The 26,915-nt window shown below is 43.1% G+C and overlaps 1 protein-coding gene across 1 annotated transcript in view; it reads left to right on the top strand.

Annotated features, from left to right (window-relative positions):
- The window catches only part of ADAMTS12 (ADAM metallopeptidase with thrombospondin type 1 motif 12), a 226,202-nt gene that overhangs the window by 85,868 nt on the left and 113,419 nt on the right, over positions 1-26,915 (top strand). Inside the window, exons 10-11 of the mRNA XM_050943769.1 lie at positions 9,784-9,929; positions 11,039-11,208. Coding sequence (XP_050799726.1) covers positions 9,784-9,929; positions 11,039-11,208 — 316 coding nt within the window. The remainder of the gene's footprint in view (positions 1-9,783; positions 9,930-11,038; positions 11,209-26,915) is intronic.

Here is a 26,915-nt window from a genome sequence, read left to right as displayed (position 1 = left end):
AACACAGAATACAAAGTGTACAGTGCTCACTTTATATTATTATCTTTTATTACAAATATTTGCACTGTAAAAATGATAAACAAAAGAAATAGTATTTTTCAGTTCACCTTATACAAGTACTGTAGTGCCATCTCTTTATCATGAAAGTGTAACTTACAAATGTAGATTTTTTTTTGTTGCATAACTACACTCAAAACCAAAACAAAGTAAAACTTTAGAGCTTACAAGTCCACTCAGTCCTCCTCCTTGTTCAGCCAATTGCTAAGACAAACAAGTTTGTTTACATTTACAGGAGATATTTCTGACTGCTTCTTATTTACAATGTCACTTGAAACTGAGAACAGGCATTCACACGTGGCACTTCTGTAGCTGGCATTGCAAGATATTTACATGCCAGATATGCCAAACATTCATATGCCAGAGGACACGCTCATTTAAAAAAAATAATATATTACTTAAATTTGTGACTGAATTCCTTGAGGGAGAATTGTATGTCTCCTGTTCTGTTTTACCCACATTCTGCCATACAGGCGAATCTCATCTTACATGCATTTAACATGCGTTAATTCAGTTTTGCGCGGTCAGCAAAAGAAAAAAAAAAAAAAGAGAAAAATAACAATTTAAATACTGTACCTGTAGTGTGTGCAATTCCGCCCGCCATTACACTTAATGTAATGTTAACTATACATGACTTTTGCTTTACGCACTGACAGTGGAATGTAACCCCAGCGTAAGATGAGACTCGCCTGTATATTTCATGTTATAGCAGTCGTGGATGGAGACTCAGCATATGTTCGTTTTAAGAACACTTTAACAGCAGTTTTGACAAAACGCTAAGGTACCAATGTGAGATTTCTAGGGATAGCTACAGTACTCTACCCAAGGTTTAAGAATCTGAAGTGCCTTTCAAAATCTGAGAGGGATGAGGTGTAGAAAATGCTTTTAGATGTCTTAAAAGAGCAACACTCTAATGCCAAAACTACAGAACCTGAACCACCAAAAAAGAAAACCAACCTTCTTCTGCTTCTGGCATCTGACTCAGATGATGAAAATGAACACGCGTCAGTCCGCTCTGCTTTGGATCATTATTGAACAGAACCCGTCATCAGCATGGATGCATATATTCTGGAATGGTGGTTGAAGCATGGAGGGACATATGAATCTTTTGCGCATCTAGCATGTAAATATCTGGTAATGCCACCTATAACAGTGCCATGTGAACACCTGTTCTCACTTTCAGGTGACATTGTAAACAAAACGTGAGCAGCGTTATCTCCTGCAAATTGTAACCAGACTTGTTTATCTGAGTGATTGGCTGAAGTAGGACTGAGTAGACTTGTAGATTCTAAAGTTATACATTGTTTTATTTTTGAATGCAGTTGTTTTTTGTACATAATTCTACATTTGTAAGTTCAATTTTCATTACAAAGAGATTGCACTACAGTACTTGTATTAGGTGAACTGAAATATACTATTTCTTTTGTTTTTATAGTGCAAATATTTGTAATAAAAATAAATATAAAGTGAGCACTGTGCACGTTGTATTCTGTGTTGTAATTGAAATCAATATATTTGAAAATGTAGAAAACATCCAAAAATATTTAAATTAATCGCTTGGCAGCCCTAATTGTGACATAACAGGTTTTGTCATTTGTTCCAGATTAAACTAAGTGACATCCTGAGAAATGTCTCATATCTTTGTTTTGCTGAGTTTTTCAACCTCCAGCTTTTCATATTTTCTATGGCTTAATGGAGTTCACTCATAGTAACATTATTCTCTGTTATTAATCTTAAACCCTGACCTTTTTCTGCTTGCTTTTATTATCATTGCCTTACTGTTTTTCTTCCAACTGAGAGGACTAATAGCTTTCTTTTCAATCCATGCCTATTGCTAGCTAGCAGGAGCTTAGCTTCCTAGTTCACGGGGACTGTAAGGTATGACCTCAGTACTTCTTAATGCCGTCCACAGCCTCTGCTCACTAAGGGAATCATGCCACTCAGTCTTGTTCTGAATTTATCACGTTGCTGGAACCCGAAGCACCACCCTCAGACTCCATACTGATGAAATTTCCCTAGTGTTGTAATTATTGCGCTAGCTGTCTTGTAAAGGAAGATTTGAAATGCATACTATTAAATGGTTTGGGGGTTCAATCCTAAAACATGACAAGCACTTCAGTGGGAGCCGTGAGTGCTCCGATCCTCTCAGGATTATGTCCTTAATCAGGATTTCATGAGATAAATCCATTTCCTCTCAATTACTAAAGTCTTATTACCTGAACAAGTGAGTGCACTGTGGTTCTGTGGCAAAGTGGGTCATTCCCCCGGCAGCCCCTTCAGACTGCCCGTAAGGGGTTGTCTACACAGTTATTCCCAAATAGTTATTCCACTTTACATTTGCAACCTACCTTATTCTGCAATAACTTTCATGTGTAGACAAGCCCTCAAAGTTTATAGTCCCCCTGCTCATAACACATTCCCTGAAAGATATTCAGTTTTGACCCAGCTGGTGTTACTGTTCAGGCCGGTCAACGATTTTGATGAAGCAGGACCCCAACCTAGGCACCACAGCCTAGCTCACAACAGGAAACTTCTGTTCAGAGGTTCAACGTTAGGACTCATAGAATGAAACTGCAATTTAAACTAAGAGGAGTGGAATGAAATGAAAGAAAGGGAGAGTTTAAAAGCAGAATACCAGGAAAGTTTTCCTGCTCAGTGAGATGATGTTCAGTTATTTAGCTGACGATTAGTTTCTCCGAGGAACTGATGAACAGTGTGGTGGGATATTTACATTTCAAAGCACCACTAAATACCCTGTAGAGCAAAATCCTCCATTGGCAAGGGAAAATAACCAAATGCTGACTCAGCTCCTTGGTGCTGCATGGTGATTTGCCAGTGGCAAAATTCACTCTAGGGTGCCTCTAAATCAGGGTAGCATAACAGCATGAATCAGTGCAGGGCTAATGATTGCTGGAATAGTAGTGGATTGGAGCAGGTGACAACAGGAGAGAGGGTTTTCTTCCCAAGTAGCAGAGGGGTAGCCGTGTTAGTCTGGATCTGTAAAAGCAGCAAAGAATCCTGTGGCACCTTATAAACTTACAGACGTTTTGGAGCATGAGCTTTCGTGGGTGAAAACCCACTTCTTCAGATGCATGTGGTGGAAATTTCCAGGGGCAGGTATATATATGCTAGCAAGCAAGCTAGAGATAACGAGGTCAGTTCAATCAGGGAGGATGAAGCCCTGTTCTAGCAGTTGAGGTGTGAAAACCAAGAGAGGAGAAACTGGTTCTGTAGTTGGCAAGCCATTCACAGTCTTTGTTCAATCCTGAGCTGATGGTGTCAAATTTGCAGATGAACTGAAGCTCAGCAGTTTCTCTTTGAAGTCTGGTCCTGAAGTTTTTTTGCTGCAGGATGGCCACCTTAAGGTCTGCAATAGTGTGGCCAGGGAGGTTGAAGTGCTCTCCTACAGGTTTTTGTATATTGCCATTCCTAATGTCTGATTTGTGTCCATTTATCCTTTTCCGTAGAGACTGTCCAGTTTGGCCGATGTACATAGCAGAGGGGCATTGCTGGCATATGATGGTGTATATTACATTGGTGGATGTGCAGGTGAATGAACCAGTGATGGTGTGGCTGATCTGGTTAGGTCCTGTGATGGTGTCGCTGGTGTAGATATGTGGGCAGAGTTGGCATCGAGGTTTGTTGCATGGATTGGTTCCTGAGCTAGAGTTATTATGGTGCGGTGTGCAGTTACTGGTGAGAATATGTTTCAGGTTGGCAGGTTGTCTGTGGGCAAGGACTGGCCTGCCACCCAAGGCCTGTGAAAGTGTGGGATCATTGTCCAGGATGGGTTGTAGATCCTTGATGACGCGTTGGAGGGGTTTTAGCTGGGGGCTGTATGTGATGGCCAGTGGAGTCCTGTTGGTTTCTTTCTTGGGTTTGTCTTGCAGTAGGAGGCTTCTGGGTACACGTCTGGCTCTGTTGATCTGTTTCCTTATTTCCTTGTGCGGGTATTAATGAGAGTCTCCAGCATATATATACCTGCCCCTGGAAATTTCCACCACATGCATCTGAAGAAGTGGGTATTCACCCACGAAAGCTCGTGCTCCAAGACGTCTGTTAGTCTATAAGGTGCCACAGGATTCTTTGCTGCTTTTACAGATCCAGACTAACACGGCTACCCCTCTGATACTTGACACCATGCAAGGCACTGCATTTAGCCGTATGGAGTGGAAATCCATCAACCTCATGAAGAAACTTGCACAAATACAGACAGATATCATCTTCCTTTCCAAATGCAAACGGATGGACATCATACCAAATGGACTAAAGGTAAAAAATCCACTGCTATCTACATACTACACAGACCACAGTGAGAGATTATGCTATACTCTATCAAAAAAAACTGAGGAACCAGCTGATCAGCATCCTATACAGCAAACAGGAAAACATCAAAAAAGAGCTCTCCAACCTGGAGACTCTCATTAATAACCAAACTTCTATACAAACAGACTTCACTAGAATAAGACAGGAGATCTACATTACTCACTTCACCTCTCTACAAAGGAAAAAGGACTGTAAGCTGTCTAAACTCCTACCTGCCACATGGGGCCACAACCATGGTACCCCTAACCCACCCAGAAATATCGTCAATCTATCCAACTACACACTCAGCCCAGAAGAAAAGTCTGTCCTATCTCGGGGACTCTCTTTCTGCCCTGCCACCCCCACCAACATGATACAGTTCTGTGGCGATCTGGAAGCCTACTTTCGCCGTCTCCGACTCAAAGAATACTTCCAGGACAATACTGAACAGTGCACTGAGACACAGGTGCCCTCCCACCAACAGCACAAGAAGAAGAACTCCACATGGACTCCTCCTGAGGGTCGAAATGACAGTCTGGACCTATACATTGAATGCTTCCGCCGGCGTGCACAGGCAGAAATCGTGGAACAACAACATTGCTTGCCTCACAACCTAAGTCGTGCAAAACGCAATGCCATCCACAGCCTCAGAAACCACCCTGACATTATCATCAAAGAGGCTGATAAAGGAGGTGCCGTTGTCATCATGAACAGGTCTGACTACCAAAAGGAGGCCGCCAGACAACTCTCCAATACCAAATTCTACAGGCCACTTCCCTCAGATCCCACTGAGGAATACACTAAGAAACTACAGCATCTACTCAGGACACTCTCTACACTAACACCAGAAGAAATCAACATACCCCTAGAGCCCCGACCAGGGTTATTCTATCTACTACCCAAGATCCACAAACCCGGAAATCCTGGACGCCCCATCATCTTGGGCATTGGCACTCTCACTGAAGGACTGTCTGGATATATGGACTCTCTACTCAGACCCTATGCCACCAGCACTCCCAGCTATCTCCGTGACACCACAGATTTCCTGAGGAAACTACAATGCATTGGTCACCTCCCAGAAAACATCATCCTAGCCACAATGGATGTAGAGGCTCTCTACACAAACATCCCACACACAGATGGAATACAAGCTGTCAGGAACACTATCCCTGACGATGCCACAGCACAACTGGCTGCTGAGTTCTGTGCCTTTATACTTACACACAACTATTTCAAATTTGATGACAATATATATCTCCAGATCAGTGGCACTGCTATGGGCACCCGCATGGCCCCACAATATGCCAATATCTTTATGGCCGACCTGGAACAATGCTTCCTCAGCTCTCGTCCACTCACGCCCCTTCTCTACCTATGCTACATTGATGACATCTTCATCATCTGGACCCATGGGAAGGAGACTCTGGAAAAATTCCACCACGATTTCAACAGCTCCCACCCCACCATCAACCTCAGCCTGGACCAATCTACATGGGAGGTCCACTTTCTTGACACCACGGTGCAAATAAGTGATGGTCACATTAACACCACCCTATATCGAAAACCTACCGACCGCTATGCCTACCTTCATGCCTCCAGCTTCCATCCCGGACACATCACACGATCCATTGTCTACAGCCAAGCACTGAGGTACAACCGCATCTGCTCTAACCCCTCAGACAGAGACCAACACCTACAAGATCTCCACCAAGCATTCTCAAAACTACAATACCCGCACGAGGAAATATGGAAACAGATCAACAGAGCCAGACGTGTACCCAGAAGCCTCCTATTGCAAGTCAAACCCAAGAAAGAAACCAACAGGACTCCACTGGCCATCACATACAGCCCCCAGCTAAAACCCCTCCAACGCGTCATCAAGGATCTACAACCCATCCTGGACAATGATCCCACACTTTCACAGGCCTTGGGTGGCAGGCCAGTCCTTGCCCACAGACAACCTGCCAACCTGAAACATATTCTCACCAGTAACTGCACACCGCACCATAATAACTCTAGCTCAGGAACCAATCCATGCAACAAACCTCGATGCCAACTCTGCCCACATATCTACACCAGCGACACCATCACAGGACCTAACCAGATCAGCCACACCATCACTGGTTCATTCACCTGCACATCCACCAATGTAATATACACCATCATATGCCAGCAATGCCCCTCTGCTATGTACATCGGCCAAACTGGACAGTCTCTACGGAAAAGGATAAATGGACACAAATCAGACATTAGGAATGGCAATATACAAAAACCTGTAGGAGAGCACTTCAACCTCCCTGGCCACACTATTGCAGACCTTAAGGTGGCCATCCTGCAGCAAAAAAAACTTCAGGACCAGACTTCAAAGAGAAACTGCTGAGCTTCAGTTCATCTGCAAATTTGACACCATCAGCTCAGGATTGAACAAAGACTGTGAATGGCTTGCCAACTACAGAACCAGTTTCTCCTCTCTTGGTTTTCACACCTCAACTGCTAGAACAGGGCCTCATCCTCCCTGATTGAACTGACCTCGTTATCTCTAGCTTGCTTGCTAGCATATATATACCTGCCCCTGGAAATTTCCACCACATGCATCTGAAGAAGTGGGTATTCACCCACGAAATCTCATGCTCCAAAACGTCTGTTAGTCTATAAGGTGCCACAGGATTCTTTGCTGCTTTTCCCAAGTAGGGATTTGGAAAGGACCTAGGGAAAAGAAGGAAAGGTTGAGGGAATAGTGGGTTCATGCAGATACTTTCAATGGGAAGGCTGAGGATCTAATCTAAATTGATGGGAAGCACTGCTGAGGAGAGGGGAGGAGAAAGGATATAAAACTATCCTGGGACTATTGTTTATTGTGATGGAGGTGGTCTTTCTATGGTGGACACCAGGGGAAATCTTTCAGATCTGTAAAGAACCTAGAATTCATTGGATTATTTAAATCAAAGTATAGTAAACACATGGAACAAGTTGTCAACTAAGTTTAGTGGCTTGTAGAATAAAAACTAAGGCTATGAGAATAAATACTGAATCTGAACTAGCTAGACATCTTCATAGAAAAGATACAGTGACAGTATTTTCTATTGTTTACTTATATAAAGCAACTACAGGAGCTGTATATTAGCTATAATTTAATTGAACAGAAGTTATGTTTGCTTCATTTCAAGTCAGTTCTGTTGCACAAAATATCTCTTCAGTCACCACCAATGGGCAATATCTCCCACCTGTGGAATTCGAAGGAGCTCCAAAGTTGTTGCTGGAGGCCCCAGGATTAAGCCCCGCTCTTCAATTCAGGCCACCAGATTTTCTGTCTCGAGCAGTGTAAGAAGGCAGCAGCTCGGTTTCTCCCGACCATTTTGTTATATAACGTTAATTTTGATTCCTTTTTGCGCAGCAGTGACTTGTAATTTTTTCTCCTCATCCTCCCACCCTGGAGCGGGTATATGGGAGTTTGTTGGTTTCAACCACCTGGACCTTAGCACTGCAGTGGCTCCTCTCTGAGACTCCTCTGTGCCCCAGAAGCCTGGCAGAGATGGCCTGCAAACACTGGGCGAAAGAGTGAACATGTGATAGATGTCAGTCACAATGCTTATGCTCTCCTGGAAGAGACTCAAGTAGTACAGTGATGAGCAAATTATGGGATCCTAATAGAATAGAAAAGTCAAGACTGAGGTCATTAAAGTTAACATGGCATTTTTTGTAAGAAAAATTATGTTAACCACAGTGTTATGGCCAAATTACAGCTCACGTAATTGCCCTGTGCCCACCTAAATTCCCCCTGAGATTTCATTTGGATATGGTACTCTGCCTCCGTGTCACCTCAGAGGTGGTTGCCTATCAGTGGAAGATGAAAGTGGAAGATTATCCTAGGATAATCTATGTATTAGTTTAAATTTGTAAAATGCTTTTGGGGGAAAATACGTACGGTACATATTAAAAACTTGGTTTTACCTGCAAAGGGTAGTTGTTAACTACTGCTCTGTTTATATGATTCTGACATTCGGACCTGTGTAAGATCATTTCTGTCCATAAAAAACTGTTGACTATATTAATTTTGCACAGTTGAGCTGTCTGCTCTTGTGCCTACGCATTGTGATGCAGTGGATTAGATCTTCAGCTAGTGTAAACTGGCTTAGGGCTGTTAAAGTCAGTGGAATTATGCTGACTTCCATCTGATGAAAATCTGAACCACAGTCTTTAAATACATGATCATTTACTATTTCTTAAATAATACAGTATAATATCATACATGTTTTTCTGAGACTTTGGATAAATAGGTTCTACTACTTATTATTCTGTGTATGCCAAAACCCATGACAGTTATTTATATGCAGGATGTACAATGGATGAAGCAGAACTTAAGTGAGATTACTCTGGATTTATACTAGTGTAATTTAGATCAGAATTTGATTTTGTGTGTGGGAAGAGATGAGCTGCTTTATTTTACACGTTGTATGTTCTCTTTTGGTTTCTTTTCCTACTACAGCACCTTCTGTTGGTTAGCTGTGCCATGTTACATTTATGTGCATCATTTGTATCTTACACCACCATTTATGTCTCCTCTAAATTTGAACCCATCTCATCTCATCACACACTTCCTTTCAGTGACCTATCGCCGTAGGCCTCTAACTGAAGGACTTTTTCATTCCATCTCCAACAGAATACAGATGGAAGATGCCTACGTTTTTGGCAATAGATGCATACAAAATATGAATGACATTGAGGGTCATAGAGTTTAAGGTCTGAAGGAACTGCCAAATCATTTAGTCATGACCAACAGTTATCAATAGAATTTTGCTGAGGAAATGTTGCTTGACGTAGTCTATGACAGGATGAGGGGATTTTACCTCTTATAAGTCAGTGGTTCTCAACCTTTCCAACTATTGTACCCGTTTCAGGAGTCTGATTTGTCTTGTATACCCCAAGTTTTGCCTCATTTAAAAATGACCTGCGTACAAAATCAGATATAAAAATACAAAAGTGTCACAGCACACTATTACTGAAAAATGGCCGACTTTCTGATTGTATTATATAATTATAAAATAGATGTATACTGGAATATAAATATTACACATACATTTCAGTGCATAGTATATAGAGTACTATAAACAAGTCATTGTCTGTATGAAATTTTAGTTTGTACTGACTTCACTAGTGATTTTTATGTAGCTTGTTGTAAAACAAGGCAAATATCTAGATGCATTGATGTACCCCCGGAAGACCTCTATGTACCCCCAGGGTACATGTACCCCTGGTTGAGAACCAATGTTCTAGGTCATCTTTAGACCAACAAAGCTGTTTAAATGATTTTCGGCACACACAGCTGACTAGGTTTTAATTTAAGCATTCATCAGTCTGCATTTTTTTTTTTGCATTGAAAATTTTCTGACCCTCTGTGTTTGCTTTTTCTTTATTATTCAGTGGTGCTTCAACGCAGAGTGCATTACAGTGGGAGAGAATCCAGAAATAATAAATGGTGGATGGGGCACATGGTCCTCCTGGTCCCATTGCACACGGACATGTGGGGCAGGAGTTCAAAGCGCAGAAAGACACTGCAATAACCCAGAGTAAGTTGTGCGCACAGTTCATCACCAACCCTTTCAATGCTTTTTGTATGTAGTGCAAGGTGTTTGCGATGTCTGATGGGTATTTGTGAGGATAGGAACACTTTTGTTTCTCACCATATTATTAACAGCTATTGCAGCAAGGCAACCATTGAATCCACTTCTCCCCATAGAAACGCCCCTGTCTAGAATTCACCAGCCTTGCCTTTTACAATTGTCATGTTGCTTCTCAGTCTTTCTTACCTTCCATGGAAATTACTTCCACCCAAGAGAGACAAAATCTTCACCTGCAGGATTAGTACAAACATCAGAAACATTGTTTTAATGATACTACTTTGTATAATTTGCAATATCCTCAATAACTATGTGAGGATAAAGATTAGTGGCCTATTCCTGAAAGCTGATGAGTACTTACAAGTCACATTTGATCCTAAACCAGCTTCATTTGAAGTCTCAGAGATCCTGGTGATGGATTCTAAGAATCTAGTAAAATAGGTATGTATAGGGCAATTTTTTTTTTAAAAATGCCTGTGTCTCATTTTCAAAAAGGACGGAAACACTTAGGGCCCAGATCCTCAAAGGTAGTTAGGTGCCTAACTCCAAGGAGTGATCAGTTCCTGACATGGTTGAGCTCATGATGAACTATCTGTATGTTACTGTCTTAAACAAATAACACTATGTGTCAGATTTTCCAAAGTGCCTAAGGTCTGGTCTACACTGCAGACATATATTGGTATAGCAATGTCACTCAGGGGTTTGAAAAATCCACACCCCTGAGTGATATAGTTATACTGACCAAGCCCCCCATGTAGATAGCACTATGTCAGTGGGAAAACTACTGCCTCTTGGAAGGTGAATTAACTACTGCGATGGGAGAGAGCTCTCCCGTTGGCATGGAGCAGATTCATTATCATACTACAGCAGCACACCTTCATTGGTGCAGCTGTGCTGATGCAGCATTTTAAGTGTAGACTTGCCCTAAGTTACTGAGAAGTCAAGTCCCCATTTGACTTCAGTGTTCAGCTTCTTGTTATGAATGTACTGTTTAAAATAAAACACACCTAACTTTCATACAGAGTCTAAAGACCCAAAACTTCACGCTTTACTTGTAGGCCACAGTTTGGAGGAAAGTATTGCACCGGAGAAAGGAAACGCTACCGCATGTGTAACATTCTCCCATGTCAACGAGACACGCCAACCTTTCGTCAGATGCAATGCAGTGAATTTGACACAGTTCCCTACAAGAATGAATTCTACCAGTGGATTCCAGTTTATAACACAGGTAAGGAGCTAACACAGTCAAATTCAGAGCACTTACAGATAAATACACCTCTACCTTTATACACCTCTATACAGCAGGGAGGGGATGCCCAGCACTCAGTGATGAATGGGGGAAGAGGAGGAGGGAGCACCCCTTCTCACAGAGAAGAGCGAGCGAGGAGGTGTCCAGCACTCAGGGAGGGAAGGGCATAGGGAGAAGAAGGGGTGCTTGGCTCACACGGAGGGAGTGGGTCAGGAGGGGCCGGTACTCCCAGATGCAACCTCATTCCCAGTGTCCTGTCTCTACAGCAGTCCATGGTCTTGGCAGGCTCCCTGCCCTTCTCTTTCCACCACTCCACAGCTGCAGCAGCCATCAAATGCAGTTACCGTCTCCTGCACAGTGCCAACCAGCAGGGAGTCTGCAGGTGGGGAACTGGGTCTGGGGAGTTCGAACAAGCAAAAAAAACTAGGTAGAAACTGGAAAAATTCAAAAGCAATTAGTGATCAGGAGCTATCTTTACTGTTAGCGCTGGACTTCAAATGCCTATCCAGCAAGAATTACCAACATTACTTGTTCCTTCACCTAAGAAAAATAAACTGTTTAGAGACGTTACGCTCAAAGGCACTTTGCTTTGACTTTAGATGTACTTTCTGCCAGTAGCATTTGTCATCAAATTTACTGTGTGTTTAATGCTTGACAGCTATGAATAAACTTCTTAAATATCACCTAGTGCCACACTCATCGTATAAGTATACTACTGAAGATAAGGTTGGAACAGGCACTAGTCCAGGAAAGTATTATCAAAGTGGTTTCCTCAGTTTGAACAAAGAAAAATAAGGGTGATTAGGTATTTTATGAAAGAGTTTGTCAATAAATCCAAAGCACTTAGGGCTTGACACAGAAACTACATACATTCCCAATTTCCTATGTAAGAAAAGGTTTAAAATCACCCCTGAGTCTTATTGCTTAAAGTTGAGAAATCTTTAAAAGTCTAACAATATAACTCATGGAATATGTGCATAAACTGCGTAGTTATGTAAAAAAATAGGAGCGGGTGCTGATGTCAGCTTTGATAAGCTGTTACATTTGGTGATGCAATAGCACTTATTGTGGGTTGTCACCAATGATGTCAAAGCAGCCATTTGTGACAAAAAACCTTCCACAGTTTTGATGGCAGCAGAAATTGACGATGAATATGTTGAGTCAAGGGCTTGAGAGGGATGCAATCTCCAGTTTACAAGGGAGGAAGGTTAAGAATAAACCTAACCTCAACTGTGTTAAAAAATCTCCAAGGAGCCCAGATTTTAAAACTTCTTACCCTACGGGGAAGCCAATTGTTTGCCACGAGGGTGGGATCCCTAGCCATATAAAGTCAAATTGCTCAAGGCTTAAAACCACCTCACAACCTGCACCCGCAACGCCTTTCGTGGGTTCCAGTGCTACCAATGTAAGTGCTAATGCTACCACATTAGCCACAGAGGAAATTGTGGGAGAGGAAAATGGCCTCATAAATTATATTAGAACTGAGTCATAGGATGATAGTGAACAGTTCATTAAGAGTGTAAAAGTAAATGGTGTTGAATGTACTGGGTGGCATGATACTGCATCTCATATTACTTTGGCTAAAGAAAGTTTTGTGATAAAAGATAAATTGCCTGGCAGAAGTATAAATCTTCTAGCTTTGGCTGAGTTTTCAATAACTGTGCCTCTGGCTAAAATCCACCTGAGTGGGAAAATTTTAAGTATTATAGTGTGGTTGGTATTAGGAATTGCTACCTGCTGATATTTTGATAGGTAATGACATTGTAACTATGTCCAATCAGGTTAATGTTATAACTGCCATGGTTCTGGTTCCTCTACTTTGCCTGCTGTCAGTGAGGTGTGAAGGTGATGGGGGGGAATTCCCCTGAGCTTGCCAGCTGAGGAAGGATCTGAGGATTCTTTCCTACTGGAGACTGTTCCAGGTTTAAGTGAAACATAGAAAGAATTTATATCGGCTTATTCAAGTGATATTACTTTGGAACAGACCAGGATTGCTACACAGGATCAGACTCCTTCTGGGGAAGGAAAGGTCAGTTTTATTTATTCAAAATGGAGTATTATTTGGGGAAGCTCCTTCTGGAAAAAGGCAGCTTTCTGGTGAAGTTTGCAAGCAAATAGTTGTGCCTAAGAGGTATAGGAGAGATTTGCTCCAATTAGTTCATGATGGGCCATTTGCGGGTCATCTAGGAACAGAAAATGTGTGACAGGCTGAAGGAAACTTTTACTAGACCCATATGTTTCAGACAGTGAAGGGTTATTGCAGAAGATCTAACTTATGTCAGAAGCATAAGGACTTTGTAAGGTGCCTGTGATGGGGTGTATTTGCCCCGAACTGGACAAGGAGGAGTTAACAGCACACTGTGAGCTGAGGAAGCCATCACGCCCTCGCCCCTACCGGGCATGCTCCAATTGAAACAGCAGTATGAAAGAGAGTAGCACATGTCCGTCTGGTCTGACTGCTGAGGAGGGAGGATGTATGCTGCCTGGTAGCTGCTGGAGCCCAAAACCACAGAAGCCAAACCCGCCAGGATCTCGACAGATTCTCATCTACCTGCGGACACCCAGAAGATGGTGGGACCACTGGGAGCTTCACAGGCCAGAGACCTAGGAGATCCAGAGATCATGCCACTGGAAGACACGGTAGGAAGTGGCCCAGGGGAACTGGACATCAGTCCGGTTGTAGAACCGAACAATAAGTTATCGTGCTTTGGTCGGATCCCCGCTTATCCAGTGGTGAATAGGCTTGGCACTGACAAGGCCTTGGTCTGGGAGCTGGTGGAGTATGGAGGGTTCCGGACCCCTACTCTGGTCACCATCCCTCTGGTGGCAGCCCACCCCTTCTGGCCATTAGGCCACACAGCCCTGCTAAGAAAGACAGCTGTTTTGACTCTGGCCGCTAGGCCACAGAACCTAGCAAGAGAAGGCAGCTGTATTGACTCTGGCTGGTAGGCCACACATCCCTGGTAAGGAGGGCAGCTGTACTGACTCTGGCTGGTAGGCCACACAGCCCTGGTAAGGAGGGCAGCTATGCTGACTCTAGTCATTAGACTGCACAGCTCTGTGAGAGAGGGCATCTATATTGACTCTGGCTGCTAAGCCGCGCAGTCCTGGGGGAAAAGGGAGCCATATTGACTCTGGCCATTAGGTCACACAGCCCTGTGGGAGAGGGGAGCCATACTGAGTCTGGTTGCTAGGCCAAAAAAGCCTGTGAGAGAGGGCAGAACTATTAACTCTGGCCACTAGCCCACATAGCCCTGCGAGGGAGAGTGACCCCATTGATTCAGACCTCTATGCCAGACTGCCCTGAACCTCATGGCAGTCAGCTAGACTTCGCCAGGGGGCTGCAGTGTCCCTGCCCCACACCCAACAACCTTTATCTGTTATTGGGGAGGCATTTGCCAGAGTGTCTGTGGATTTTGTGGGACCTTCCTCTAGACTTCCAGGAATGGAAAGAAATATATACTGGTGGTGGTAGATTCAGCTACCGGGGACCCCGAGGCTACACCATTGTCTAATATTGAAGCTTAAATGGTAGCTACAGATCTATTTGCTATTTTCAGCCGAGTAGGCTTTCCCAGAGAGAGTTTATCAGACCATGGTACAAATTTTATGTCTGTTGTCTCTAAAAAGTTGTGGAAGTTATGCGGGATGAAGCATATAAACGCTGCATCCTACCACCCAGAAACTAATGGGGTAGTGGAGAGATTCAATGGAGCTTTAAAAGCCATGCTTAGAATGTATGTATCCAGGCGTGAGGACAACTGGGATCTGTTGCTCCCCTTGTTACTCTATGCGTACAGAAGTGTGCCCCAAGAATCTACTGGCTTTGCTCTCTTTGATCGCCTGTATTGGAGGCAGGTCAGAGGACCCTTAAATTTAATTTGTGATTCTTAGGAGGGCAGTACTGAGGAAAACGAACAGTCTCAGTTTAAGGAAAATTTGCAAGTTCTGGTGGATTTGGTGCAAGAGAATCTTAAAAAAAGTCAGGAAAGTCAGAAAGCTTGGTGTGACAGACATATAAAAGAGAGGTCGAAATTGGAGCTATGGTGCTCCTACTAATTCCTTGAGGAAGAACAAAATGTAAGATTTCTGGAAAGGGCCCTTTGAAGTAGTTGAAAGAGTAAACGAGGTTACATATAATGTCAGAAAGCCCGATGGCAGGGGAGCCGTGCAGACAGTACACATCAATAGGTCGCAGACTTACCATGAAAGGCAGTTAGCTGTCAATATGATTTGCTGTGCTAATGAAGAGAAGTTGTCTGCTCCCTTAATTGATTTGGTCAGGGAAAGACAGAAGGAAACACCACTAGAACATTAGTTTGAGGAAAGCTTAACTCTATCCCAAAGGCAGGAAATGCTGGCCCCGTTCGTCTCTCAGGCCAGGTCTACATTACCATGTATATCGGCAAAACTTATGTCACTCGGAGGTGTGAAAAAACACATCTCTGAGCAACGTAAGTTTCACCAACATAAGTAGTAGTGTGCACAGCACTTCTCCCGCCGACATAGCTACTGCTGCTCATTGAGGTGGTTTTATTATGTCAGCAGAAGGCTCTGTCCTGTCAGCATAGAGTGGTTGCGATCTTACAGCAAGGCAGCTGCATCAGTACAGCTGTGCGGCTGTAAGCTCACTAGTGTAGACATGGCCACATGTTTAACTAACAAGATTGTGCATTCCATTTAGACGATAGGGACTCACCCTGCAGGCCAAGGGGGAACTGCAGAGACAGATGAAAGAAGAGGTGGGAAGCATGCTAAAAATGGGAATAATCACTGACTCAAAAAGCCCAGGGGTTTCCCCTCTTGTAATGGTCCTAAAAGGGATAAAACCATGAGGTTTTCGGTGGATTATAGGGAAAAAATGTCATCACCCAGCCTGATCCATATCCCATACCCCAAATAGAGGACTTATTGGACCAATTGGGGGGTGTTAGTGCAAAATTCATAACTTGTGGGTATTTACAAGTTTCCTTAGATCCGCTTTCCTAGTGGAATCTGGACTGTATGAATTTAAAGTTTTGCCTTTTGGGTTGATGAATTCTGGAGTGATCTTTATGCAGTTTATTAATGAGGCTCTGCATAAGTTACAAACATTTGCTAGAGCCTATATAGCTGATTTGGCCATTTTCCATAGTGCCTGGCAAGACCACCATGCACCATGTAGATGGAGGTGGGCAAACTTTTTGGCCCAAGGGCCACATCTGGGTATGGAAATTGTATGGCGGGCCATGAATGGTCACAAAATTGGGGGTTGCAGTGCAGGAGGGGTGAGGGCTCTGGCTAGGGGTGCAGGCTCTGATGGGGCCAGAACTGAGGAGTTCAAGGTGTGTGGGGGGGAGGGCTCTGGACTGGGGCAGAGGGTTGGAGTGCAGAGAGGGGTTGAGGGCTCCAAATGAGGATGTGGGCTCTAGGGTGGGGCTGGGGATAAGGGTTTGGGGGTACAGGAGGGTGCTCAGGGCTAGGACTGAGGGCTTCGGAGGGCGGGAAGAGTATCAAGGCTAGAGTTGGGATGTGGGAGGGGGCCAAGGGTGCAGGCTTCAGGCAGCTCTTACCTCAAGCAGCTCCCAGAATCAGCAGCATGTTCCCCTTCCAGCTCCTATGTGGTGACGTGGGCATGCGGGTCTGCATGCTGCCCTGTCTGCAGGCACCGACCGCCCTGCAGCTCCCATTGGCCACAGTTTCTGGCCAATGGGAGCTGCAGGGACAGCACTTGGGGCAGGAGGAGTGTGCAGAGCCCCCTAGCTGCCCCTATGCACAGGCGCCGGAGGTGGGACACGCCGCTGCTTCCAGGAGCCGTGCGGAGTGGGGCAAGTCCCTGGTGGGAGCTCAAGGACCAGATTAAAACATCTAGAGGGTTAGATGTGGCCCTCGGGCCATAGTTTGCTCACTCCTGATGTAAGTGTTGCACTGCAAAGGCTGAAAGAAGCCAACCTCACTGTTAAAGTCTCCAAATGCAAAATGGGGGCTTCAGAGGTATCTTATCTGGGACACAGGTGGGCAGTGAGCTGGTCCACCCTGACACCTTAGAAATAGAGCTGTTAAAAGCTGGTCTGTCCCTAAAACAAAAAAGCAGGTCCAATCCTTTATTGGTTTGGCCAACTATTATTGTAGGTTTGTAAATGGTATTGTGACCCCCATCGCAGACCTTATAAAAGGAAAACTGGATGAGGTGAGAGAGACTTCCAAAATATAAAAGATGCTTTGTCTAAGGAGCTTGTTTTAGTCAGTCCTGATTTTAATAAACCATTCCTGCTGTGTATGAGTGTTTCTAATATTGGTTTGGGTGTTGTACTAATGTCAGGTGGATAAGGGGGTAAAAGACATCCCATTACATACTTAAGCGAAAAACTGATCCCAACTGAGCAAAAATATGCCATGATTTAGAAAGACTGCTACACCAGAGTCTGGGCTGTTAAACACCTTAAACCCTATCTGTGTAACAAAAAATTCACTGTATTACGTGACCACGCCCCTTTGATTTTGCTGCACAAAGCTAAGGGAACCAAATCAAGGTTACTCCATTGGCATTTAGCCTTGCAAGAGTTTGAGATGGACAAAGTTCATATCAAGCGAAAGGAATATGTAGTTGCTGATGTATTGTTGAGAATGGAGGAACCCTGAAGTGTATTCAGGAGTGTCAGTGGTGTCCATTCCTACATTTGTTTTGCATTAAGGGAAGATGATTATCTACTTTAATATGGGCACCACTTTAACAAAATTGTGATAAATCTTGTACAGCATATACCTTGGGAGGTATCACTGAAAAGGTTATAATCTGCTGAGTATTATTATCTCATTATAATGTGTATATCGACACTGTGCGTGTGGAGTCATGAAATTTTGGTATATGTATGTAACTCAAACATGCTGTGAATCTGAGAAACACCCATAGGTTAGCTCTTCAGGAATAACAAAGGAACTGTAAACAAGAGCTCCTGCATGTCATTCCCGAAGACACCTCAAACGGCTCGTACACAGAAGTTGCAAGCAAAAATTTGCAGCTCATCTGAAGAACTGATGGCAAAGCACATATGCCAGTGAATTGCTTGATCTGACCTCATGACACAGCAAGGATTTTTCCAGCCAGAATGGTCAAGATATAAAAGAGGGAGAACAAGGGCTCCTGGCCACCTCTTTCCTGCTCCATCTTTGGACTGGTGAATTCTGACAGGGGAAACGTTGAACAAAAGGACTGAGGTCCCCCAAAACTATTTGTGCAATCCTGAGAAACTTGCAGAAAACTAGCAGATTTAACATCCCTGCTATCATTTTGAATGTACAGACTCAAATTCACCTGTAACACATATTTTACCTGCTTTAACCTCTAAATAACTTTCATTTCTTTTTCTTAGCTAATAAAACTTCAGTTAGTTTACTAAAGAAATTAGCTGACAGCGTTGTCTTCGGTGTGAGATCCTGAGCATCCATTGACTCAGGGGTAAGTGACTGGCCCTTTGAGGAAGGAAGTACCTAATATGTGGTGATCTTTGGTTTTAATAACCTTTCATCACAGAAGTCCAGTTTGTCTGGGTTGTACTATAGGCTGGCTTGTCTGAGGGGACTGTCTGTGGCTCCATAGTAAACTTGTGTAGAGATCCAGGAGCACACACTTGTTGCTGGTTTGGTTAAATCTAATTATAGAATATGCCACCTGTTTGGGGTGTCTGCCTTGTTTTCTGACTGTTTTCTGACCCTCTGACCTGAGATGGCCTCTAAGTTGTAAGCCACATACATACCAGGCGCTGTGACAACAGCTAAAAAAGTAACTTTGAGAAAGTTACAAGCAACAGTCTTTATGTGAAGGAATACTCAGGAAACTTTAACTACATTCATTGCTGCATGCATTGCTTAAGCAAGAGTGTTTGTCAGCTCTCCTGTGGTTTATAACACAATTCTCTGGATAATTTCATGTATTTCTTTCATGACTTGTGTGCAAAATCAGATGAGAGGTGATGAGGCAGTTCACTAGTTACTTATCTTCCAAATTACTGCATGATCCCAAACCAAACAAAATTCTAAATAAAGAAATAGTAAGGTGCTGATGTTACAAGGCTTCTTGGATCTGATCCTCAGTTGGTGTAAATTGGTCTAGATCCACTGAAGTCTAAGGGCTTGGCTACACTTGAGAGTTACAGCGCTGGTGGTGGCTTTACAGCGCTGTAACTTACTCCCCGTCTGCACTGGCAAGGCACATACAGCTCTGTATCTCCCTGGCTACAGCGCTGGCTGTACTCCACCTCGGCCTGGGGAATAACAACTATAGCGCTGCTCTTGCAGTGCTGGGGTGCCAGTGTAAACAGTGATTAATCTTACTATGCTGTAACTGACCTCCAGAACCTTCCCATAATGCTGTTTAAGTAAAGATAACACTCTTTGTTTTGTTGTGAACTCGGGGCTCCTGGAGCTGCTTATCTAAAAAACAAATACAGCTCCTGTTTGCTCGAGCAGAGGCCGGCAGGGGATCCCTTTGGAATGTTTGCTTGAGGAGAGAAGCAGCCTGGAGGCGGGAGGGGGGATCCGTTTTGGAGCAGCTGCTTATCTGGTCTGAAGGCTATTTGCATTTAGTGAATGAGAGAGGGGCTGGAGAAGGGGTTGAAACTTTTAAAATGATTGAAGGTTGGTGCTGTCTATCTTCAAGTCCTTAGAACTTGCAAGGCAGGGAGCTGACACAGTGTCAGCTCCAAAAATCCACTCTCTCTTCTGTCTCCCCCACGCTCCCTGTCACACTCCACCCCACCCCCCTCTTTTGAAAAGCACGTTCCAGCCACTTGAACGCTGGGATAGCTGCCCATAATGCACCACTTCCAACACCGCTGTAAATACTGCAAATGTGACCACACTTCAGCGCTTTCCCTACACAGCTGTACGAAGACAGCTTTAACTCCCACTGCTTTACAGCTGCAAGTGTACCCAAACCCTTAGTCTCAATTTACACCAGATGAGTATCTGGTCCCTTATCTTTCCCAAAGGTTACAAAGGCAGGACTTTGAGACTAATCCAATTCAGTTTCTTTTCATTTCAAAGGAATTTCAGCCTCATTTTAGCTTGCTGCCAAGGGGATTGTCCTTAAGAGTTTGGTTTATTGTTTTATCAACAGGTATTTTCAAAGCTCTCCATTGACATATATGGCTTATGTGAAAAAGTCCCCATTTCCTATTATGAAGCTTTCCCAAATACTAAATGCAGCTTTCTGTGGAAATCCTTTGTCAGTGAAATGAAATCCAGAGCCAGAATCTTTATGGATTTCTGTGTCATCTTTTTTAGGCACCACTATGAAGGAAGCATTTTAAATGTTGAAGGAGACGAGATGATCCTAATGGTTCCTTCTGGCCTTAAATCTGTGAAGAAAATAAACTGTTTAGGGCTTCTAGACTCCTGTGCTGATTAATAAATAATAATAATAATAATAGTTGTTTGTTTGTTATAGTGTCCACAGGTTCTAATTAGGTTGGAGGACCCACTGTGCTAGCCACTGTACAAATTCAGAGAGGAAGGCACAGACTCTGCCTTAAAAAGTTTGCAATCTAATTTAAGAAAACGGACATAAATAGTAAGAGGGAAAAGAGGAGGGGAGCAATGGTAATGAGATCCTGTGGTTACAAAGCTACTATGCACAACTTGATGGTTGCAAATCATATTAGTTCCCTCTCCCCTCAACACACACACATTTTAAATTGAATGATGGAGATAGAGGTGGGATGTGTGGGGAATAGCAGGAAGGGAAGGGAGTTAACTTGAGGAAGGAAATAGGAAAAGGAAAGAAGGGACAGAGATCAAGGTGACCATATTTACCCAATAGGAAAACAGGACACCACAAGGGGCCGGCCAAAAGCCCCCCTTTCCTCCCCGAGTGTGGGACTGGCCCAAGACCCCCTGTCTCCTGCCTGCGTGGGGCTGGCCTGGCCCGAGCCACTCTCCTGAGCCCTCCCTCCAGTGCAGGGCTGGCATTGCTGCTTGCCCTCCCTTCCCCCACACGTTCCTCTGTGCTCTGCTAGGGGTCACACTCCATTTTTTTTTTTTTTGGCAAAAAGAAGTTGGCTGGGCATTTGTCCAGTTTGCTCTTGCCAACTGATGATCAGTTGGCAAGTGCAAATGGGACAAGTGCCTAATTTTGCCCAAAAAGTCAAGATGGCTTGGACAGGGCTTAAAAAATGGACTGTCCCATTCAAAACGGGATGTGTGGTCATCCTAGGCAGAGGGACATTCAGGAGAGAGGGAGGAAGGGGAGCTGAAGAAAGAAAGGATGGATGACAAAATGCAAAATCCAGCTGCTATCTTCATGAGCCAGGAAGGAAGCTAGTGAATGTAGTGGTACTAGGTTTATAGAGTTTTCTTGCCCATACTACCAGGGCTGGGCAAGAAGGGGCATGCATGGTGGATGAATGTTGCTGCTCTTCCAAAAACAACACCTGAATGAAATACAGAAACTGGCAGATTAGTTCTTCTGTGACTAGTGCTGCTATGTCTTCTTCCTCACCTGCAATGTGCAGTGTGGGAGGGTTTTGCCTAAAATGTTTACAATTAGAACTAATCAGAACTAAAATGTCTATTGGGTATAAATTTATAAATAAGATCTACTGTGAAAGGAGACGTTGAACAATATGAAGCTCACTATCTGGATTTCTTCAGATATGAGCAATGATGAGGAAAATAATGCGATGATTTATTTTTTGAATTGCATCTTTTAAACTAAATGTTTCTGATTCAGTTCCAATCTATCAATGCAAACCCTGGTATAATAAGTGTGTACTGTGTAATACAGATTAATTTTGTGGCAGTAGTCTCTCTAGTTGGGTGTAGGCTGAAGTGAGAAAAGATATAATGAGTAAATTTCAGGAAGAATAACTGAGCCTGGAGCAACTGCATACGTCTGGAAAGAGGATTTTAGGCCTAAAATTAGGCCCCCAAATCCATAATTAGGAACAGAAACCACAATAACCTGATTTTAAAAGGCACTGAGCCGCACTAGCTCTCATTTACTTCACTGGGATTGTGGGGGTTTGACACCATAGCAGATGACTAATGTTAGGAATTCTAGTTTGAAAATTGTGGCCCGAGTGTTTTGCTGAGAGGGTTAGAGGGCATGGGCCATGAGGAAGAAAGCGGCCTAGAGACGGGATTTGAAAAGTATTAGGTTGTTCATTACTGTACACTGAAGGAACATATAGTTGCCTAGCTGTTAGATTGTTCACTAGTCTTATGCCTTCATCTGTATGTGAGAAAATTCATCCAATTCCACCTTCAGTTCAGTGCTCAGATGATTCCAAGATCTGAAGAGAGATGTGTAACCCTGCAGAGATAGTTTCTCTTAATATTGGGCATGTAGTTACAGTTTCTCCAGCGTTATATATATAAAAAGTACAAATATAGAATATCCGACCTTACACTGAAGGAAAAAAAAAAAGTTAAAAAAGCCTTAGTCATGTTCCACAGACAATTCTCTTTGAAACTGGCAGACTGGTGCAGCTGTGACAGAAGTAATTAAACCAGGATAAAATGTTTATCTTTATGGTATTAAATCTACCGAGCTGTGATAAGGGAGAGATACTCAGGCTTGCTTACTTCATTAATTTATTTTCTTCAGGGGAGCACAGTTTAGCTTATCTAAATCTGCTGGTTTCTTGGAGAACAGTATTTCAATGTGAAGCCTACTCTGAGTTTATGGAATAAAGGCTAGAAACAGAAATAATCCTATATGGATACATTATGTTTAATCAGTCTGTGACAGTGATGGGCTCAACTGTCTGTTTATCCTCCTCTCATATATTGGAGAATAGGGGTTACATAACTCAACTGTGACGGATCTCGTATGTCTTCAGAAGGCAATATGTCTGTGTTTCAGATCAGATCTGTACAGCTACATTCTCTGGAGCTGAGCTGTTAGGACCTTCTATTGCCATTAGTTTGAAATCAGCCAGAAACTTCAGTTGCAAGGATTGGTTGATGTTATAAAGCACCTGCTTGCCTTCTTACTCTCTCCCCTTTTTGCTCCCTTCTGATGACTAGGGTGCTTAGGGTGTGGAGGAGGGGTTGTTTGGTTGATTTCTCTCCTACAGCCTTCTCTTAGCCAAATCCTGGTCCTATTGAGTTCAATGGAACCAACATTTCAACAGAAACACAGAATCACTCCTTGTGTAGTAGGAAAAAATATTGAACATAAGAACATAAGAACGGCCATACTGGGTCAAACCAAAGGTCCATCTAGCCCAATATCTGTCTACCAACAGTGGCCAATGCCAGGTGCCCCAGAGGGAGTGAACCTTACAGGCAATGATCAAGTGATCTCTCTCCTGCCATCCATCTCCATCCTCTGACAAACAGACAATCCTGTCTTTAGGCCGCAGCACACATTGGTCAAACACCAACTTAACCAGGTGAGAATAGATCCTTTTTTTAAGGGTATGTCTACACTGGAGGTATAATTTCCTGCTCAGGTAGACATACACATGCTAGCTTTGATCAAGCTAGTGCACTAAAAATAGAAGTAGAGCCGTGGCAAGGCTGGGTGGTGGAATAGGCTGGCTGTCCTGAGTAACATCACACCTGCAATCTTAGGCAATTACTCAGACTAGCTTGTCCCACTGATTGTTCCACCATGGCTACACTGTTATTTTTAGTACACTGATCTGATTAAAACTAGCACATGTATGTTACACTTCCAGCTCAAGAGTGTAGATGTACTTTGGTGTAAATTAATGGGAGTAAACTCTGAAGGACACAATTGAAACCTTTTTATTATTTCTGCTATTGAAAAAGAATTTGTGTTCCCTTTGATTAGCTTCATGTAGTTCAATTTACACTGCCTGAGTAGGTCTTCCTGTGTGCACAAACTTGGGGCGGGGGATGCCACAGGGCCAAATTTTGACATCCTTACTAAGTTTTTGCTTTGACCTTATGTAACAAGCCATGCTTATTTTCAAAGAAACCCCACTGTTGTCACTGGGTGCCCATTGGAGACAAGCTGCCAAGGAGCTACAGTAGAATGAGATGTGCTACTGCAGGAGTGAAAGCAGAACCTCCTGGCAGATAGCTCATTCCTTCTGTAGAACCCTTGAGATCCACAGATTCTGAGGAGGAAAATTCCTATCTCCCCTAAAATGATTTGGAGAGAACTTTATTAAGTTTTCCTCTCACCAGGGCTGCCTCTTTGTGTTTTTTCATAGGAAAGGGGCAATCAGACCCTCTGATGTTTTTATGACCTGAAATAGGAATATTGGCTGGGTTGTACCTCTCAGTATTTGCCGCTTCTCTTCTGCTTATAGCCTTAATATTTTGAAAGCTCTTGTCTTTTTAATTTATTGTTAATTAGTTACAGTAAAATAGATACTTTCCCTAATAGATTCCTTTACTTGGAATTCCATTACATCCATTCTGCGTCTGTATTAAGGACTCGGTTTTGTTCCCATTGAAGTCAGTGATACAATCTCCATTCAGTTAGAAGGAATACATTTAAGGCCTGATCCTTGAGTTTTTTCTCAGGCAAAACTCCTACAGAAAGTCAAAAAAAAGTTTTATTTTTCAAAATCAAGGCCTATGTTTCAAGATCAGATCTGTTACTTTATGAATATTTTGGTTTATAAGAATCTCTGTATATACTGGCCTATCAATACGTAAGATGGCAGCTTCTTTGGTAAAGTGTCTTTGTTAATTAGTGAAATTCACCTAGGCAAAAAATTGCTTTAAACAAAAATGCCTTTTTGAACAATGCTCATGTTCTTACTGAGCAAAATGATGATCTTATGGCTAAATCACTGGATTAAGCCTTGAGAAATGTTAGTTAAATATTTGGCTTGTCTGTGTGACCTGGACAGTCTCTTAATCGCCTTGTGCCTCAGTTCCCCATTTACAAAAGGAGGATAATAGTGCTTCCTTTCGTCTACCCTATTAAAATATAAGATCTTTGGGGACAGTGATTATCTTTTATGAAGTCTGCTTAGAGTCTAGCACGGGTGTTCTCACAACAAATTGTTTTGCTGGTGGCCGCTCTGACAATTTTTCCTAAAATACTTAAATTAACTTTAGGAAAAACAAATAAATATGCACATATGCATGTCCACATCTGTAATTTATTTGTGTAGGGTTTTTTTTGCAGACTCAATAATAAAAATAATGTACAGTTGTCTCTATTCTTTACTGGAGCTAAACAGAATAGAAACACAAATAAGGTGCTTTGCACATTCTTGTCTTTGTTGTTGTTTCCTTTGCTTTTCTGGTTGCTTTTTTTATTTTAGACTTGCTGGTGAGTAAGTCTGCTGTTGTGAAAAGTGATACTTGTATGTTAATATCACTTTTCACAGCCTCCCAGCTAGCTACCAAGTCTACTATGAAAAGTGGTATTAACAAATGTACAGATATCACTTTTCACAGCAGACTTACTCAGCCCCAGCATGCCAAGGGACAAATTAAGCCCTGGATGAGATGGTGCATAGGAAGGCAGCAGGGACAGGAGCAACAGGGAGAATGGATGGGGGGCTGGAGAAGGCTGCGGGGACCGGGGGTGAGCACTGGGCCAGAGCCTGAAGCCTTGCACCTGGAGGATAGGGCCTGGGTGACAGACCCTGGAGCCTGGAGATGGAGCCCGAAGTCCCGCAGCTGGAGCCTGCTGCCTGCTATGCCAGGGCTGATCCTGACCCCTCTGCCCCAGGAAGCTGGGGAACTCACTGGCTGCCTGCTCCCCCAGTGTTTGTGTCTCTAGAGGGGGCAAGGCCCAACTCTTGCTGGCAGCCATCACCATCCATGAGGTTGTGGCCACAAGAAAAGCCCCCAGTGGTCGCATTTGAGAAACACTGGCATAATGGGGCCCTGATCTTGGTTAGGGCCTGTGGACACTACAGTAATATACATAATAATAATCTGAAAAACAAACGGCTAGTAAGGTGGCTGAGATAATAGGCAATTTCCTCAATGGCTGCAGTAATCCATCCCATAATCAGTTGTATCTGTATGTGAAAGACCAAAGCTCAATACTTACATCATTCCTAGAGTTAATGTGCCTGTCTATTGAATAATGAATTGACACTGTGGGGCAGGAGCAGGGACTGCTCTTATTTTCAGTGAAGTTCAGAGGGAAACTGGCAATTTTTCTGTTCATGCCCAATAGGGCTGTTTAATTTTTCAGCAGTTGCCACTGTGCTTTCTTTCATGCAGTGCTTCCAGAAATGAAATTGGACACCATGGTGAGTTTTACACAATCCCATACACTTCTCCACTGGGAAGTCAAACTGTTCTACACATTAGGAACTGCTTGAAAGTAGAAAAGGGGTTTTGCGCAATTTCTGTATCAGTTTAGAGCAGGATACAAAGACTAGGTCGAATTCTGGAATCCTTGTTTCCTAGAAAACATGGTGCTTTTTATTGAAAAATGGTCCCTTATGGGGGAGGGGGACAGAAGTAAGTACCACGTTTATTTTAGCACCAGATACTGAAATTAACCACAGCAGGCAGAAAGCTCCTACATGAATTTAATGAAATAAAATAAAAATCATTCCTCTTTTGTATATCACAAAAAACACTGTCAAAATGGAGATTGATTGATTGCCCAGTTAGCAAACTTCACAGACTGGATCAAGATTGAATGGGGATTATTTTTTTCATTTTAGCCGTCAAAGCCTTTCATAATTCCACCCCTGTCTACATCTTAGACCTTAACTCCTACCACTTACCTCCTTGAATGATGCCAGTTTCAA

The sequence above is a fragment of the Gopherus flavomarginatus genome, chromosome 3 (assembly GCF_025201925.1).
Source record: "Gopherus flavomarginatus isolate rGopFla2 chromosome 3, rGopFla2.mat.asm, whole genome shotgun sequence".
NCBI classification, from domain to species: domain Eukaryota; kingdom Metazoa; phylum Chordata; order Testudines; family Testudinidae; genus Gopherus; species Gopherus flavomarginatus.
The sequence above is the reverse complement of the archived record's forward strand: the minus strand, read 5'-3'. Positions and strand labels throughout refer to the sequence as shown.